Source organism: Crinia signifera, chromosome 5, assembly GCF_055691185.1.
Source record: "Crinia signifera chromosome 5, ASM5569118v1, whole genome shotgun sequence".
In the NCBI taxonomy this organism is placed as follows: Eukaryota; Metazoa; Chordata; class Amphibia; order Anura; family Myobatrachidae; genus Crinia; species Crinia signifera.
The window spans coordinates 323204349-323224010 of record NC_139221.1 but is presented as its reverse complement, the minus strand read 5'-3'; the positions used below and the strand labels follow the sequence as shown (position 1 = coordinate 323224010).

Below are 19662 nucleotides of genomic sequence, written 5' to 3'. Positions count from 1 at the left end.
CCTTCAACCAATCATCCAATCTTTCAACCAACCATTCAATCTCCCAATCTTTCAACCAATCATCCAATCTTTCAACCAATCATCCAATCGTTCAACCAATCATCCAATCGTTCAACCAATCTTCCAACCTTCCAATCAACCATCCAATCTTCCAGTTGTTTCTTCAATCCTCATTCCGACATCCAATCTTTCAAGCATCCGATCAACTCCCTTCTTCTTCATTTATTCTTCAATTCTTCAAGCAATATTACAATATTCTTTCAAGTATCAAGCATCATCATATTCAGCAATAACTTATTGGACAATTGACTTTTATATTTGCATAATCTACAGTATATAATTTGTGCCATCAGTATCACTTGTTTGCAATATCTTTATTAAACCAATTTCATTTTATTCTATTGTTTCACTCCCTTCTGTCGTGGATGCAACATCCTTATATTAAAGCACCCAGCCTCCATTACACTACAGCTGGTGCTTCTAAGAACGTGACACATTGAACCTCATCTTCAACTTTTTTGCCCACTCGTCTAGATTGTCAAGATCATTTTGAAGCGTGGTGACATCTTCTGATGATTTAATAACTCAGCTCAGTTTTGTATCGTCCGCAAAGATGGATACATTGCTGAGTAACCCCATCCCAATATCGTTAATAAAAATGTTAAATAAAATGGGCCCTAGAACCGAACCCTGTGGCACTCCACTTAGTACTGGTATCATATTTAAACTGCACTGTTTACAACCACTCTTTGTTCTCTATTACACAGCCAGTTCCCTACCCATCTACAGATGTTTGCCCCTAATCCCATGTCCTCCATTTTATTTATCAACCTCTTGTGTGGTACGGTGTCGAAGGCTTTAGCAAAATCTAGGAAAATCACATCTACAGCGTTTCCATTATCAAGGTTTTTGCTAACCTCTTCATAGAAACCAAGTAGTAAGGACGGTTTGGTGGGTCAATCGCACAGGACGGTAATTTCAATTTTGAATAATTTAAAGGAGGGCCCCCCGTTTGGTCTGTTGTTGGGTATTGGTATAATGCCCTGGGGTGTGCTACCACTGGACAAATTGATTAAGTAGAAATTGGAGAGAGAGAACAGGTTTGTCACGATAGTGGTGCATCGTAATAATTGGACGACTTAAAAAGTAACTTTTAATAGTTTATTACATAAAAAAGCTGCGAAAATATGACACACTACATATAACATATAACAAAGACAAGTGAAAGATAGTGCAAGTTAAAAACTTGGGCTCATGCGGCGTCCCTTAGCACTTGTATTCCAAATAATTTTATTGGATCACTACGTCTCTGTGAGTTTAGTCTGTATTGGTTTAAACAGTTACCATATGCAGTAGCTACAAAAATGTGTTACAATGTCTGCTAAAGTTAATAGCAGAGGGTGCAGCGTGGGCCACGAGATTTATGCAGTAATTAAGTTGCAGGTATACAGGATGATAATAAAGATGTTTCACACTGTGCAGCGTACGGGTCCTAGTGATGGACCGACACAGTGGTTTTGAGATTGAAATCCGGGCAGTAGGCAGCAATTGCCTAGTGTGTACTGCTCCGTTTCAAATTAATTTGAGCAAATTAATTTGAGCAACGGTTACTGCATATCAGGTGAATTTAATTGTTGTATGGCCTTCAATATAGGCAGTTTTGAGCACTGGGTGTATATATCGGTAGCGGTATACAGCTGTAACCCTGTGCACGCTGCGCAGGGATTGCGGGTAACTCCCTGTCAACCCTGTGCACGGCTGATCGGGGTGGCTTGTGCCACGCTGAAAACACCTTATGTGTGCCAGCAGTATGGTTAAGCAACCAGTGGGGCGGAACGTGCAGCTATACCCTCATGCGTGCTGTATCTAGTAATGCATGTAAACCCTGTGGTTTTTTGCACGGCTAGAGAGGGTAGCTGGGGTACGTTCAACGCCGTTTGCTGCACCGATATTGTGACCAAACATACATAAACAAATTTTACGCTAAACATTAGAGTCCTTAAAAGGACTGGAAATCTGGCAATCCCTGCGCAGCGTGCACGGGATTAGTTTTGCATGAACGATTTTTCATGAACCTATGGTGGTTATTACTGAGTAAACTATGAAGGTCTAAATATTGCTGGATACCATCTCTTAAAAATCCTTCAAATAGTTTAGTTTATGTACTGTATATATAGAAAAATTAACAAACTAATAAAAACACATAGGGCAGCCAACTGTCACAAAATGTGGGGCAGGAATTTATATTAATGTTCAAATAATCTCTGTACAGCGCTGTGGAATATGTGTGCGCTACATAAGAATAATAATAATAATAATACTGCTGCTACTACAGTATTTATTAATGCATCCTTCCACTGCAGCCCTGATGTATTATTAATGCATACCTCCCAACTTCAGTCCTGATGAAATAGGGAGCGCCCTGAAAGGGGGCGGGGCGTATGCAAATGAGGGTGCGGCTTATGCCAATTAGCCGCAACCTCATTTTCATACGAGAATAGACGCTGTGCGCATGCGCACAGCTTCTATTCTACTAGATTGGGGGGTCTCCCAACTGCCTCCCCCCGCAGCGGGACAATGCCTGCCGCGGGTGGGACAGCGGGACAGGACCCGAAAATCGGGACTGTCCCGCTGTAATCGTGACAGTTGGGAGGTATGTTGATGCGTCTTGCAGCCATGATTTATCAGTGAAAATGCTGCTGCTGCCAGTGTGTATATACTCTAAGGCAAGGGTTCCCAATCTTTTTCGAATCTCGACACCCTACAGTATCAGAATTTTTCCACGGCACCCCTAGGCCCAACAAAAATATATCTACAATGAAGTAGATTGTGTTTATATGTGCTTCTTAGGTTCAGTTATGTGGTAAAGGGCAGGATTTGCTTCTGATTGTACATATTTTATGATTGGCAGCCACCAGCACTGGTTTTGTCCATAAATAATTGATCATAAATAATTTGAATTGGTCCTGGACGACAAACTCGTGGCACCCCTGCAAGTGTCCCGAGGCACCCCAGGGAGCCTAGGCGCACAGTTTGGGAACCACTGCTCTAAGGAATTATCCAGGATTACATGGTTTATATATACAATCACAATCATCACAGTGCACTGGATGGTCTAAGCATGCGCAGTACGATGCTCTGTTACACAGCGCCATCTAGTGGTAGCTCCACGTCGCTGCAGCTTCTGAGCTAGAATCAATAAAAAGATTCCAGCGGAAGATACCAACAACTACGGCAGCTCACTGAGAGGGGAGGACAGTGACGTCATCGCACGGTCCCTAGCATACCAGAGGGGACTCCTGCGAATCGTTGATGCTGGCGGAGGCAGCACAGATTATCCTTTAACACAGTGTTATTGTTGAGTGTCTCCGGCTGTGCTGCTGGCTCTGAGACATCCCTGTGTTATCACATGCCCCCTATACCGCTGTGGTTGGGTCCTGCCATCCAAAGAAGCAGGAAGCGGAAGCAGGACTGGTACTAGCACAGTGTAGCTGAGAGGGAGCAGAAGAGCTGGGAGACAGGTGGGTGAGACTCGGTGCTGCCTCCTGGTGGTGGCGCTGCGTCCCTCACACACTGGGGGCCCCTATTATCACCTGCAGTGTGTGGCCCCTGCAGGAGCATAGCCAGGGGCACCTGACAGTCTCCGTATAGGATTGTATGCATGTGCACTGTGTTACACCTACAGGTCCAGCTTCAGGGGCTCCTAAGGGCCCCATAATAGAGCTCACTGCCCCATTCTAGGGCTCCTACAGTATACTGCACAATGTGGCCTCTTACTGCCCCATTCTAGGGCTCCTACAGTATACTGCACAATGTGGCCAATACTACCCCATTCTAGGGCTCCTACAATATACTGCACACTGTGGCCCCTTACTGCCCCATTCTGGGGCTCATACAGTATGCTGCACGCTGCATCCCCCTTTTGCCCCATTCTGGCTCTCCTACAGTATGCTGCACGCTGCATCCCCTTACTGCCCCATTCTGGCTCTCCTACAGTATGCTGCACGCTGCATCCCCTTACTGCCCCATTCTGGCTCTCCTACAGTATGCTGCACGCTGCATCCCCTTACTGCCCCATTCTGGCTCTCCTACAGTATGCTGCACGCTGCATCCCCTTACTGCCCCATTCTGGCTCTCCTACAGTATGCTGCACGCTGCGTCCCCTTACTGCCCCATTCTGGCTCTCCTACAGTATGCTGCACAATGCATCCCCTTACAGCCCATTCTAGGGTTCCTACAATATACTGCAAACTGTGGCCCCTTACTGCCCCATTCTGGCTCTCCTACAGTATGCTGCACGCTGCGTCCCCTTACTGCCCCATTCTGGCTCTCCTACAGTATGCTGCACGCTGCGTCCCCTTACTGCCCCATTCTGGCTCTCCTACAGTATGCTGCACGCTGCATCCCCTTACTGCCCCATTCTGGCTCTCCTACAGTATGCTGCACGCTGCATCCCCTTACTGCCCCATTCTGGCTCTCCTACAGTATGCTGCACGCTGCATCCCCTTACTGCCCCATTCTGGCTCTCCTACAGTATGCTGCACGCTGCGTCCCCTTACTGCCACATTCTGGCTCTCCTACAGTATGCTGCACAATGCATCCCCTTACAGCCCATTCTAGGGTTCCTACAATATACTGCAAACTGTGGCCCCTTACTGCCCCATTGTGGGGCTCATACAGTATGCTGCACGCTGCATCCCCCTACTGCCCCATTCTGGCTCTTCTACAGTATGCTGCACGCTGTGTCCCCTTACTGCCCCATTCTGGCTCTCCTACAGTATGCTGCACGCTGCGTCCCCTTACTGCCCCATTCCGGCTCTCCTACAGTATGCTGCACGCTGCATCCCCTTACTGCCCCATTCTGGCTCTCCTACAGTATGCTGCACGCTGCGTCCCCTTACTGCCCCATTCTGGCTCTCCTACAGTATGCTGCACAATGCATCCCCTTACTGCCCCATTCTGGCTCTCCTACAGTATACTGCACGCTGCGTCCCCTTACTGCCCCATTCTGGCTCTCCTACAGTATGCTGCACGCTGCATCCCCTTACTGCCCCATTCTGGGGCTTCTACGTATACTGCACGCTGCGTCCCCTTACTGCCCCATTCTGGCTCTCCTACAGTATGCTGCACGCTGCGTCCCCTTACTGCCCCATTCTGGCTCTCCTACAGTATGCTGCACACTGCGTCCCCTTACTGCCCCATTCTGGCTCTCCTACAGTATGCTGCACACTGCATCCCCTTACTGCCCCATTCTGGCTCTCCTACAGTATGCTGCACACTGCGTCCCCTTACTGCCCCATTCTGGCTCTCCTACAGTATGCTGCACGCTGCGTCCCCTTACTGCCCCATTCTGGCTCTCCTACAGTATGCTGCACGCTGCGTCCCCTTACTGCCCCATTCTGGCTCTCCTACAGTATGCTGCACGCTGCGTCCCCTTACTGTCCCATTCTGGCTCTCCTACAGTATGCTGCACGCTGCGTCCTCTTCCGGCCCCATTCTGGCTCTCCTACAGTATGCTGCACGCTGCATCCCCCTACTGCCCCATTCTGGGGCTTCTACATATACTGCACCTAGAATAACCGCACCGCACATTTCACTGCCCTATTAAAGATCTGGGTCCCCAGATTGTGTCATTATGGGGTTAATATGCCTCTTTTTAGCTACATTGTGTGGCTCCTGCAGGTCAAGGGCCCTAGACTGTTGCATAGTAGGGTTCGTAAAAGTAGGATCTGTTAGCATCTGGTACAGTACAATGTGTGGCCGTATTCATTTCCAGGTTTCAGAAGCACTAGATTGTGGCTGCTTACGGGTCATACGTCTTAGATGCTCTGCACTGTGGCCCTTTAGGTACAGAATCAGGGGCCCAAGACTGTGTTGCGATTTATATGCCTGGATCTTCTTTTACGTTGATCTCAGTGTTAGGTCTCTGCATCATATTAGATGTTTTGTTGCTTATATGTACAATTTCCAGGTCATCTTAATTCACATACAGTAATTGCATTTCTGGAGTGTAAAGGAATTACATTATCATCATGTTCAGTAGTCCGGTTCTGTTATCGGTGCAGTGTCTTATGTCTGTCTTGGGTATAGTACAATTGTAGTACAGTTTGAGTCTCCCATATCTGAAAATCTGATATCCAGAATATTCTGAAATCTAAATTATTTTATTATAAAGCACTCCTTTGCTTTCTGTGTTTCATTCACAAAATTAGTAAAAATTGTCGCCCCTTACTTTTTTAATAAAAATCTCTATATTAAATATAGTTCCTGGTTAGACTAATCTGTTTGGCTAATTTGTTTGTCGAGAGAAGTTTAGATGTATGAAATATTAATCTATGATAAAGGGGAGCTGAGCAGTGTGATATTAGTAACATTGACAAAAGGAGAAAGATGTGCTCTACACTGCACACCATGGCCGAGATTAGTACTGCAGGTGCTTTGCTGCATTGGTAAATTACTTATATTACTATATTGTATGCCTATGTACAGTATCTGTGCATGTCCCTCTTTCTGACCATATTAGAAGCAGTGCTACATAGTAGTATAAGTATGGTGCTGGGCATCCTCTGGCAGCTCTTTGCAATGTAATGTGGCTACTCTGAGGTTCCATATACTGTAGGACCCCTTTTCCATTTAAGTCTGATCGCACCCAGGATTTTATACTTGGTGGTGACCCGTCTCGCAAGTGGTTTCTCACTAGCCGCCCGGCATAAAACCAGCGGCCGCTTTTATACTGCAGCGAACAGGACTCGGGTCGCATCAACCCAGGTTACCTGTTTCCACTGCCCCCGAACCCGGGAGCATAAAGGGTCCAACCCAGGCAACTACCTGGGTTGTAGTTGCACGTTTCCACTACCAAAAAATCCGGGTAGATGTGTGTCCCTGCATATCTACCAGGGATATTTTTGCTATTGGAAAAGGGGTACTAGATGGAAAAAGTCCCTGAGAGACAGGAGGGGAATAAAACTGTGGAGTGGGGGGTGTAATGCCCCAACTTAGCTGCGCACATCTGGGACCTTTTTGACCCCATGTTCGATGGTGGGGGATGCAAGGGGATAAGTTAGTGAACACATTCTCTCGCATGCTAGCAATAGGAATGGGGGGGGGGGTCTGGTTCTAAATCCCATACAGTACTTGTCTTTTCTAGAACAGAATCTGTTCCTGAAGGACCCATTCGGCACATGTGCACAATACTAATGCAACTGCAACCACGTCTGGATTACCCTCATTATTTCCCCTAAATATGGCACATTACGGAGCTACTTAATGCATTCCTTCTTTATAACGTACATCTCTTTTGTTTTGATTCCAGAAGGAGCTACATTTAGTGTGAGAATGAGTGTCCCGGATTACATGCAGTGCGCCGAGGACCACCAGACCCTCCTTGTAGTGGTCCAGCCTGTGGGGGTCCTGAAAAATGAGAACTTCTTTAAAATCTACAAGCGCATCTCCGCCGTGTGCCAAGTGACTGCCAGCAACTCCCAGCGCTCCCTGTACATCCGCTACCGCCATCAGTATTCGGCGGAGAATAACGATTGGGGGGATTTCCAGACTCACCGGAAAGTGGTCGGCCTCGTATGTGTGGGAGAATGCGGCTCACCGAAAGAGCTGCCCCTGACCTTCCTGAAGTTTGACCAGCAGAAGGAGGTCTACAGCTCCACCCTCTATGACTCCCGCCTCTTTGTCTTCGGGCTGCCGGAATCGCCGACGGATCAGGGCCGCATCGATGTGGCCTTTTATCCCAGCTATGAAGACTGTGAAGCGGTGGAGAAACGCGTGGAGGATTTTATAGAGTCGCTGTTCATTGTTCTAGAATGCAAGCGTCTCGACAAGACCAATGAGAAGTCCGGAGAGAAGATGCCTCTTCTCTATGTGCCGTATGAGAAAAAGGATTTTGTCGGTCTGGATCCGGACAGCAGGTTTGTACATCGGGGGTTCCCTGTATCTGTAGAGTCTTGCCGCCTGCCTGGAGTGTAAGATACTCTGGGGTTGTTATGTAAAAGGTAGCATTAGGGCAGGGTGCGGGAATTGATAATGGAACGTTGCCCATCATTGTCACTTTTGGGGGGTGTGTCTGTCGCTTACAGACATTTACATGCCTGCGTTCTGATGGGCCAGTCCAGTGTTTCTATGGGCGCACCCACCATAAGAGCCTGAACTGTCTGATCAGCAGGAAAAAAGCAGTAATGGCAGAAATAGATATCATGTATTTATGAAATGGTTCTTTTCCATTCCTCCCTCTCACTAGTACAAGTTCTTCCCATGAGACCGGACCATTCTAGTAATAGTGTCCGCCAAACATTGTCTTCTCCAGACATTGGTGCTTGGAGGAATCCGTTTTGCATTTTAACGGGAGAAGTTGCACGAACAGTTGCAGACCCGCGTGGAGGATAGATGTATAAGGACACCTCTGTATATATACTGAAGCAATGGTAGCCAACTCCAGTCCTGGAGAGCTACCAACAGTTCACATTTTCCAGACAACCTGGCTGCTGCACAGGTGCACTCACTACTCACTAACACAATTTAAATTATCCACAGGTGGAGCTAATTATTTCACTTGTGATTCTGTGAGGAGACCTGGAAAACATTAATGCTGCCCATACATATGTGAGATATTGCATGCAATCATTCGATTTCGGCCACATCTGGCCGATAAATCGAATGATTGCATGCATTTTGAAGGGGACATTCTACTCGATGCACAGGCACGCCGTCGAATGTCGCATCGATAGATTTATCGAATTGCATGAGCAATCGCATGTGGTTTTTAACCACATGCAATTGCTCAAATGCAATCAGCGTGGGGACCGGCGCTGACAGGGGGGACCGGCGGCGGCGGAGGACAGGAGCGCTGGCGGGTACCGGAGCTGGCGGCAGAGGGGGACAGGAGCGCTGGGTGGGAGAGGGGTACATACCTGGCTGGGGACCGGAGCTGTTAGGCGGCGTGAGTCCGGGACTCAGCAGTGGCAGCATATGACTTTGAAACACTGGATGGCCCTCTGATTGGCTGAGGCCGCTGAGAGAGAGCTCTCTCAGCCAATCAACGGCCGCCTGAATGTGAGGCCGCTGATTGGCTGAGAAAGCTCTCAGTCTCAGCGGCCTCGGACAATTAGAGGGCCGTCAAGTGTTTCAAAGTCCTGCTGAGTCCGGCCGCCTGCCTGACAACTCCACCGCTCTGGTCACCAGCCAGGTACGTACCCCGCTCCAGCACCCGATGTCTGGCATGCGCCATCAGGTGCTGCGCTGCGATGTCGCATCGCATCTGATCGCATTAGTGTATGGGCAGCATAACTGTTGGTAGCTCTTGAGGACTGAGTTGGTTGGCCCAGTACTAAGGGGTATATTGTATAGATTGGGTAATGTGTGCCTGATGGAGCTCTTCAAGTGGGTATGGATGAAAGTATAGACAGTGTCTAGGTGGATTAAAGTGATTACATGTCAGCAGTAAAAAGGTTGACACATGAAAAGGTCAACGTGAGTTTTTTCATACATTTGAGCATGTGGAACCCCAATTAGTGTAAAGCTGCGTTCCCCTCACCATGCTTCGTGCCAGGTTCCTCGCCTTACTTCCTTACCATTCACAATTGAAGGCCGTGTGCATTAATAAAAAAAAAAAAAAAAAAAAAAAAATTATATGTAACCCTAATATCCCTTATCCTTCCACAGGCATTATAAGAAGCGCTGCCAGGGGCGCATGCGGAAGCACGTGGGGGACCTGTCCCTACAGGCTGGGATGCTGCAGGATGCCCTGGTCCATTATCATATGGCTGTGGAACTGTTACGAGCGGTCAATGACTTTGTCTGGCTGGGAGGTAAGCTGTGTTCTATGCCAGGGTCCTGGGGTAGAATATGGAAGTAGTAGAACAGGATTCTGGGAAAGCTTAAGGCTACTTACAGTGTGAGTTCTGCCAGTGCCTGACTGTCATGCTCCGTACCCATTGGATGACGTATTAACAGCCAGCCAATCAGCTCTTAACTGTAACGTTACAGGTGGGGTTTGAAAAAAGACAATTAGGATCTGATTGGCTGGTTGTTTATCACTCTCCACGGTACTTGTTTCCTAACACGGCGCCCCCTATTTTCATCTTATGCCATCGTATTGATCGCATCGCATGTGATCCGATCAGACCCGATTTTTGATTGTGATGGGTGATTATTATGTTAAATGCACCCCCATTGTTAAGGCCACCCCCACTATCAACACCAACCCGAAGCGCAACGAGCCCCCGAGGGGCGGCGGTACGCGTCCTTCGACCTTTTCATACCCCCACTATCCATGTCAGCGTGGAGTTGATTTTATATAGTGTGGTGAGCGCAGCGAGCCACCGAGCCCAAAGCGTGGCAAGGGGACGCAGATTACTTCACGTATTCCACGTCCCCTCGCGGGGCTCGCTGTGCTCGCCACACTTCGGGCTCGGTGGCTCGCTGCGCTCGCCACACTAGATAGACTCAACTCCACCCCGACGTGGATGGTGGGGGTATGAAAAGGTCGGAGGACGCGTACCGCCACCCCTCGCGGGCTCGCTACGCTTCGGGTTGGCGTTGATAGTGGGGGTGGCGTTAACAATGGGGGTGCATTTAACATAGTAATCACTCATCAGGGTGCCTGTACAAATAAAAATCGGGTCTCATCGCATCGCATGCCATTGTAATGGCATGTGATGCGACGCAATATTAAAATTGTACAGTGCGGCTCTTAAGACCCGAATATCGGGTCCCATCACATAATTAGTGGTATGCAAATTGCATACGATGGGCGACGTGCTATAAAACAAGTACCCTCTCCACTTTTTGAGGCTTGATACATCTGGCCCTGAGTGTTGCATGAAGCATCTCCCAGTGCGGACAGCTCAGCAGACAGTGCATCGTGTGTGTAACAGGCTGGTATTATGTGGTTCTGAGCTGTTGTAATGGACCCATTTCCTGCTAATGTTGTTGCAGCTGCCTTAGAGGGCCTATGTTCTGCCTCCGTTGTACATCACTACCCGGGAGGAACAGGAGGAAAGATGGGGCAGTGCCGGACACAGAACTTGTTGCTGTCCGCGGAGGCCAGTAAGAGGCACCGGCCAGGTATGACTGATTCCAAAGCAGCACATTATATATAATTTTAAAATGACTAATAATGACTTTTTTTTTTTAAATAAATTAAAACCCATGTGCTCCACTAGGGAACCTTCGCACTGAGCCTAGATCGCTTTAATAATGCTTGTGTAGGGGCATAGCGATAGTCATGTGCTGCCCCACCCGGTGCTATCGCCCGGCGATTAATATCCAGCATGCTGGATAAATCTATAATTGCCGGTCAGGGTCACTGTCCTCACCGGAGAACCCTGCCTCTGACAGATCGCTCAGTACACATCGCTGGCACAACCCTATGTGCTGAGCGATCTTGCTGAGCAATCTAGCATCACTCAGAATGCTCAGCAAATCACTACGTGTGTAGGCCCCTTAAGTCTGACTGCCCAGGCACAGTACTATTTGGGTATTGCCCAGATTCCTCTGCGATATATTTTTGATAACGTACAATGAAAAAATATTTCCTTCCAAAGAAAGGGAATAATAATAAATAGGCCCCTGGATCCCGCAACCTACACACAAGCAATGTTCCGGTACAATTATCCCTCCCCAGGGCTTATAATGTCCTTTCTGGGAAACAGTCCTGTTTATTGCCCTGTAAACGATATACGGTTCTCCAGCTTTTTGTTGTCCCCGAGCGCCGTCTTCTATTACTAATTTTTCATTCTTTCTGCAGCGCTCTCTGTCCTGGCTGCAGGCACTAATAGGTCCTATATATGTTATGTGGTTCCCAGGTTGCGGTGCAGTGATTTCCTCCCGCCGGCTGTAGCTCATGTTTATGTCTTTCCAATATTTTCCATCGTTCACCTAAAAGGAAAGTGTGTCTAACCTATGGCAGTCACATGCATTGCGTGTCATAGCGGACATAAGCTCATGCAATTTCCGCTTCATTAGATTGGATGCCTGGAGTGATCACTTTTCGTTCATTTACCCCTGGGTTCTCCCTATATCTGCAGATCGGTGCTAATGATCGTTATAATTGTTATTACTGTTCATTTATATGGCGCCACAAGGGTTCCGCAGCGCCTGGCAATACATAGATGAACATAAAAAAATCCCTGAGAAAATTTCGATTTACAGTACAAATGCAAATGAGGACAAGTACATGGGAAATAAAAGACAGTTGCAGCAGCGGACTCTGACGCAATTACAACAGGGGCAGAGAAACTGTATATACACTAGTACAATTTTGGGCGATTTCACCTGATCCCGACGGATTGGGCCGAGAAATCGGCCCAAATTAAATGAGTGTGACATCCCCCCTGACCCGATGCTTGGTTCCGTGTGCATCGGGTCGGACTACTAGTCCCTAGGGATGCCAATCCTGAGGCATTTTTTCAATCCCGGGAATCGGGATTAAATAATGTTCAATCCCGGGATCCCGGGATTGGCATCCCTAATAAGAGAACCACCCCACTCTCAACCAAATTGCTTTACTTTGAGCGGCGCAGGCGGCAGTGGAATGGAGGGAGGCTGCTGGTGTGACGCCGGAGGAAGGTTAGTGTGTCACTGGATTGTGCAGCCGGGAAAAGTCGGGCGGCGAGCGGGTTTAGTGCTGAGGCCTGCACAGCTTGACCCATAGGTCACGCTGTGCAGGCCGCAGCTCTCCACCTCCGGTGTCACAACTCGCTCACCGCCTGACCTCCCCTGGCCGCACACAGTCACGCCTGGTCACAGTGGCAGGAGGCGAGTTCTCAGTGAAGAGCTCCGGGACCGGTAGTACAGAGCGGCGGTGCAGGGGCGTATTCAGTTGGCTGCGCAGTGTGACCTCTGACCACATAACGCTGCGCAACTGAGCTGCACAGCCAGGACAGGAGTAGCTGGGCAGCGTCTGAGCGAGTGCTCAGACGCTGCCCAGCATTAGACTAGTTTAATCCCAAAATCCCAGGATTGGAAACTTCAAATCCCGGCAATTTAAGGGGCCAAATCCCGGGATCCTGCCGATCCCGATCCCGGGATTGGCCACCCTAGGTCGGACCCTATAGATTGAATCTGCTGGAGGTTCAATCTATCGGATTAGACCCATCAGCAGCACATTGCGGGTGCTTTTTAGCACCCAGGATATGTTGGGTCCGATCCATAGGTGTGTGCCAGCAAGGAGCTTGTAGAGGGGAGGTCCGGGCAGCTGCTAGCGCAGGGCGAGAAGTAGCTGCTGAATTTAAAAAATATTTTCAAAAGACTGGCAGGCCACGGATTGGCTGAGAGAATTCTCTCAGGCAATAAGATGGGAGGCTGCTGATTGGCTGAGAGACTTCACTCAGCCAATAACAGGCCGGTCAGTCTTTTGAAAATATTTTTTACAATTCAGCAGCCGCTTCCCGTCCCGCCGCCTGGCACCTGCCACTACCAGCTGCCTGGACCCCGCCGCTACTGCAGCTCCCTGAGAGTTTACATGCAATAAATCGCATGTGATTTATCGCATGTAAAAATGTCATATCAAGTGCCAAATCATGAGTGAGCCTCCCTGGGAGCTCAAGGGCAAAGTAGTCTGACTTTTCCTTAGGACATGTCGGACTAGTATATGGGGGCCTTCAGAAAAGCACATGAGGATAGTTGTATAGTTGATATAATGTTCACTCTACACCATAATAATGGTCTAATCCTGAATATAGTTATGGTTGTGTGCCACCATTCTAATGTTCTGTTCTCTCTCTCTTTTGTTCCTCATGGGATCAGGAGCGCAGGAAGTCCTTATTGACCCAGGTCAGTTCCCGGTGCAGTATGGGTAGGAGAGGGGGGGGGGACATGTGGTTTCCTAATCTGGGTTCCTTATAGTTTTGTTAAGGATTGTTGCATTTGCTTTACGCTGGGTACACACTGGAGCGATGTTGGAACATCAGAACGAATCCCGGATCACACTGGAGCTGTGTAACTGGAGGACGGAACCAACACTGTACCGTCCTTCATTAATAGGCATGATGTTTGCTAGGTTTAATGGGCAGCACATGAATCCCAACTCCATCGCAAGTGGCTGCATACGCCCTGAGCGACCTGCCAGTCCGATCCACCCGGCGTATCGCCCAGTGTGTACTCAGCTTTACATTCATACCAGTTTTTAGTGCCCATGTGCGTTCCTAGTAGGGGTGCCCGCACTTCTGCGTGTTCCACGTAATGGAGCACCCTCTTTTAGGTGTGTTCCTAGTAGGGGATACCTGCTAATTAAGTACATTACCGGTACAGGCAGCACGGACGGTGTAATCATTAGCATTACTGCCTCACAGCACTGAGGTCATGGGTTCCATTCCCACCATGGCCCTAACTGTGCGGAGTTTGTATATTCTCCCCATACTTGCGTGGTTTTCCTCCGGGTACTCCGGTTTCCTCCCACAATCCAAAAAATATACAGATAGGTTAATTGGCTCCCATCAAAATTAACCCTAGAATGTCTGTGTGTTTGTGTACATGTGGTAGGGAATATACATTGCAGAGACTGATGTGAATGCTCAAATATTCTCTGTACAGCGCTGCGGAATATGTATGCGCTATGTAAGAAACTGGTATTAAATAATAGGGGAGCCCCCACCATTCCCGGTAGGGGGGCCCCATTATTGTGTATTTCCAGCAATATCACAGACATCATTATGCAATCATAATGTCTGTGGTATTAGTTTTCTTTATTTAAATTAAATAAATATTTTTTTTTCTCTGAATAGGCGCTCTGTCCACCAATGGGATAAATTTAGATGCCAGCACAGAGATTGGACGCGCCAAGAACTGCCTGACCCCAGACGATGTCATAGAGAAGTACAAAGAGGCCATCTCTTATTACGGGAAGGTATGGTACAATATCAACGCACAATATTTCTCCACTTAGTGGCGCATATTGGGGGGGTTTCTGAGTACCGTGACAAACCTCCCGTGATGGTCTAATCTTTAAAGCGGCAATCATTTGTACTGCAAAATCAAACTGGTTTTGCAGTGTAAATGATTGCCACTTTAAAAAAAAAAAAAACAACCCTGGAGATTTCTTACCAAATCTCTCACTTTTTGATTACATTTCCCCCTAGATTTATTCTATGTAGTCTTGCCTGGCAAGTCTACTTTTCTATTCAATTTACACTATGTGCAATATCAAATCTGCATTAAATTTTGCACATTCGATGTCAAATTGATTTGAACTATAAATTCGAAATTGAAGGAGCAGTCTCACTGTGTGTACACACTATTAGTGCTCACAATAAGACGGATCCCTATTTATTTTGAATCTGTGAGGGGAGCTCCACCTGTGATGTATTTACTCTGTATTTCCCAAAATTACTGTAATGTAATCGCGTCTTTGTGAAATGACTGGTAACGGTGAACTTGGGGCGTACGAATGTTCACATCAGCATATCTTTGCCCCTTTCTTATGTAGAAGCTCAACATGGGTTTACAATCGTAAGATTCAGCTGCCCGTCTCATGCCATATTTTATGCCATTGAGGTTTGCAGTGCTGCCAGTTGGGCGTACCTCCCCCCATGTACAGTATAGCAATTTCCTCTCTCAGCTGTTTGGGGGCCTTGTGTTCCAGTAACAGTGAAGATGACCTCTCCCATGGGGTGCATAGCGATATTTGGGTTTAGTGTGCCCACTAGCAGGGGTGTAGGGTACAGTGACCGCTTTATGCTGTTATTAGGACATATGAAACACATTCTTACCATTTTACTTTTCTTGCTGTGTGACCTGCCGGGAGCAGGTCACACGCTTCGGATTCGCGTCAATCGTGGGGGTGGCGGCCACAATGGGGGGCCATTATTTTTTACACACATGCCGGGCCATAGCCAATGAGAAATGGCCCATATTGGGCCATTTACCTTTTTTTTCTATGTTAAATGTACTCAGTTTCAATGTTAAAATAATTTAACATTGAAGCCTATGGAGAAATCGGGTCCATCGCGTCGGCACACCATGGACGCGATGGACCCGATTTCTCCATAGGCTTCAATGTTAAATTATTTTAACATTGAAGCCTATGGAGAAATCGGGTACATCGCGTCGTGTGCGTTTTGGTATGCACCCGACGTGACCGACGCGATTTTTTCCGACATGACCACCACGATAGAAATCGTGGTGGCCGTGCTAGGAAACAAGTACCGTTTATAGTATAAGAGCCATGTGAGCATCGCGGCAATGGTGGCACACATGCCAGCTATTTAAGGTACCTTGAACCGCCTAAGGTGGTAAACGCACCTCTGTGGAGTGCGGTGAATCCAGGCCATGTTACTGGCCCCTTTGTGCTGTTCCGGGATGGGCAGTTGTGCTAATTCGTATCATCCCCCCCATAGAAATATTTGGTTTATGTTGTGACAGCTGTAAGCAGGGATGCCAGTCCCGGGGGATTTTTTTCAATCTTGTATTCGGGATTGAAAAATGCTCAGTCCCGGGATTCCCGGATGCGGGGATTGGCCTCCTTATTATAAAAGCTGTCCTCGCTTTCCCTAATCGGCTGCTCCACACATTTACTCACATGGGGGGACGGGCAGTGCTGCTGGGAGCAAGTAGGCTGTGCGGCACAGCAGTGATGCGGCGGGCAGGCTGCGCAGCGTGACCTTTGATCATATCAATCTGCGCAGAGCCACACAGCCGGAGACGGGAGCAGCGGGTGCTGAAATGCTGCCCGGCATAAGCCCGGGATCAGGATCCCGCCGATCCTGATCCCGGGATCAACCACCCTAGCAGTGAATCCCTAGCTGTGCTAGAGTACATCCCCTATTATAATGCAGCATAGAACCCGGCTCCACCATACGGCACAGCGCAATAACCCCTCAATGCCACTTTTTTACAATTTCTTCCATGATTTCGTAGGATTGACATAAAATAATATTTGCTTAGATTTGTTAATGTCACAAGACGGCAGAGACGTGGAAACGAGTTACTGGAACGCCATTCACATTGGGAATAATGAATGAAAGCTTCTGATCCGCTCGGTTAATATTGAATAGATCTTTATTGTTCCTGTTGTAGTCATTCGCTCCCCTTTCCCCTAATAATAACCTCTTTCTCTCTCCAGTCCAAGGCGGCCGGTGTGATCGAGCTGGAGGCCTGCGTGAAAGCCGTGCGGGTTCTGGCCATACAGAAGAAGAGTATGGAGGCCTCGGAGTTCCTGCAGAGCGTGGTCTACATAAACCTGCGCCAGGTCAGCCTGCGTCTATCCTCTCTTACATGGTCCGGATCCCTTCGCTGTGCTTTGAGCATATGTGTACGCTTACACATCGGCTCGCATGTGCCCCCACAGATTAACATGCTGGAGCTCAGAGCGGTTTTCAGTGCTGTAGAGCGGGGTCAGGAGCGATAAAGGTTCAGATGTGGTCGGCATCCTCCTTAAATGAAGGCGTTTGTATTCACCTACAAGGTGGAGTCCTCCTGCTTCAGGACGATGGTTGTGAAGACGCCGTTATTAGAGGACAATGTTGGTCGTTTTTCGGGTAGCCTTAGTTGCACCGTACTGTGTAAGGCCGTCTTGGTTTACGTTCATTTACAGCATGGCAGATGGCCTGTTATTTTGTCTTCTAAATAAGATCGGGTGCTGGATGACGCTCCGACAGAGGGGATACGACACAGGGGCTATTCTCCCTTATGGGGTCCACGACCCCCATAGAGGGAGAAAAGAACCTGTGAAGAGCGTAGCAAGCCACCGGGCCCGCAAGGGGCTTCTTTGTGTTCGCCCGCTGTCAGAGCACCGGCAGTCCCCACTGACGGAGTCCCATACCACACCCATAAGATCTATTATCTATTTTTGTTCACCAAAGTTTAACATCATTGTCGTTGATGCCGTGGTCGTTCTTGGTTTGAGCTTCTCTTAGGGCTCATGGTCCTTTTTGCTAAGGGCTTCACAGTTCAGATAGATAAGAAACCTATTACAGCCAGACATTATCTCAGTATGTGAAAGATTTCTCCTGTTGGGGTCAGCTTACCTCTTGGGGGCCCGTTGACTCCTCTTCTTGTAGGAGTGTCTGGATGGAGGTTTATCCTGTGCCCTGGACTTTAATGTTAGTGTTAGGAATACACCAGTTGAGGTCATGTGGTTGTTTTGGTTGGGGGCCCAATATGTTTTGCCCATTTTAGGCTGAGATCCTCCGTTTTGCTCTATGTTAGCTTAAAGCATTATTTATAATTATTCTGATTAGCAGTGCATAGTATTCTAGAGCGTGCATCTACAATTTGTATTCTTCTGTGTGCTCACAAATGTGACCTGATTCATATTCTTGGTTTACAAATGAATTGCCAGCCAGTCACTGAATTCTGTAATCTGTCGCTGCACCTGCAGTGCTGCCATTTGGTCACTAGATGGCGCCAGCACTTTGTAGATCTCACAAAGCTCGTTCAGTATTTCTCAGCAGTAATAAAGCGAGTTCCACTGGTACGGTATTGTAATCACTAGGTGATTCATCGCGCCCTACGGGCGCTCTTCACACCGGCGTAAGGGGCTACGCCCCTTAATTTGTGAACATTTGTATTGTGAGAAATATGGTTAGAATTGTATGAAAGATGCCCTGTATTGCAGCTTCTGGCAGTGGGTGAGGGTCCAGCGTGGCAGCACAGGAGTACCGGACGGTGGCCCTGAGTCAGTGTCTCCTCCTACTGGGTGGGAGTTAGGGTGCATGAGAGCAGGAGGCTGGGATATGAGGCATGATAGGGGTATGTGGGCAACACAGCGTCAGCGATTACCCAGTGGTGGAAGTTACGGTTCAGGAGAGCAGGAAGCTGGGTAGTGATAGGGGTGTGTGGGCATACGGGGGACTAAAGAGGGTGGTGGACACTGTGCAGCTTCTGCCAGTGGGTGAGGGTCCAGCGTGGCAGCACAGAAATACAGGAGTCAGTGTCTCCTCCGACTGGGTGGGAGTTAGGGTGCATGAGAGCAGGAGGCTGGGCGGTAAAGCATGATAGGGGAATGTGGGCAACAAAGGGTGAGCGGGTCTCCACTGGCGGAAGTTACGGGGCAGGAGAACAGGAGGCAGGGCAGTGTCCTCCCACATTGATGGCAAAAGTATTCAACATCGGCCATAAACCATCGATTATTTGAAAATCATTGATGGTCGATGGGCATCCCTAGAACTGGAGGAGGGTGGGGGACAGTATGCAGCTCCCGGCAGTGGGTGAGCGTCTCCTCCCACTGGGAGGGAGTGAGCGTGCATGAGAGCAGGAGGCTGTATAATAGTGGTATGTGGGCAAGACATTGATAAAAGTTGTGGCGCTGGTGCAGAGGGCAGTGGGGAAACCTGCAGTGCGGCAGCCAGGGCCGGATTTCCCACCTAGGGGCGGTACCTGCTTGTGGTGGTACAGGATCCCCCATTGTCACTGGGGTACGTGAAATGCGGGAGCGGGGGCCACGGTGGTCCGCTGGGGGGTGGAATTGCCGGAAGGGGGTCTGCAAATTGCGGGAGGGGGGGTGGTGTGTGGGGATCCGCGGTTAGCGGGGGGGGGTCCGCAAATCGTGGGCGGGGGCGCGGGGGGGCTTGAATCGTGGGAAGGGGGGTCCGCAAATTGCGGGAGGGGGGTTGTCGGGGTTAGTGAATTGCGGGAGGGGGGGTTGCGGAGGTCCGTGAATTGCGGGAGGGGCGCGTGGTGTGCCGTGAGTCAAGGGGGGGTGGTGCGGGGGTCCGT

General features: G+C 48.7%; 1 protein-coding gene across 2 annotated transcripts in view; it reads left to right on the top strand.

The window, feature by feature from the left end:
• Nucleotides 1-3362: 3362 nt before the first annotated feature.
• TRAPPC9 (trafficking protein particle complex subunit 9) overlaps nt 3363-19662 on the top strand; it is a 434372-nt gene continuing 418072 nt past the window's right edge. Inside the window, exons 1-7 of one of the 2 annotated variants that reach the window (XM_083144897.1) lie at nt 3363-3521; nt 7313-7919; nt 9670-9815; nt 10945-11073; nt 13756-13782; nt 14733-14854; nt 17069-17194. In XM_083144897.1, coding sequence (XP_083001023.1) covers nt 7336-7919; nt 9670-9815; nt 10945-11073; nt 13756-13782; nt 14733-14854; nt 17069-17194 — 1134 coding nt within the window. In that variant the 5' untranslated portion in view covers nt 3363-3521; nt 7313-7335. The remainder of the gene's footprint in view (nt 3522-7312; nt 7920-9669; nt 9816-10944; nt 11074-13755; nt 13783-14732; nt 14855-17068; nt 17195-19662) is intronic. The other variant, XM_083144898.1, reaches the window with a different exon arrangement.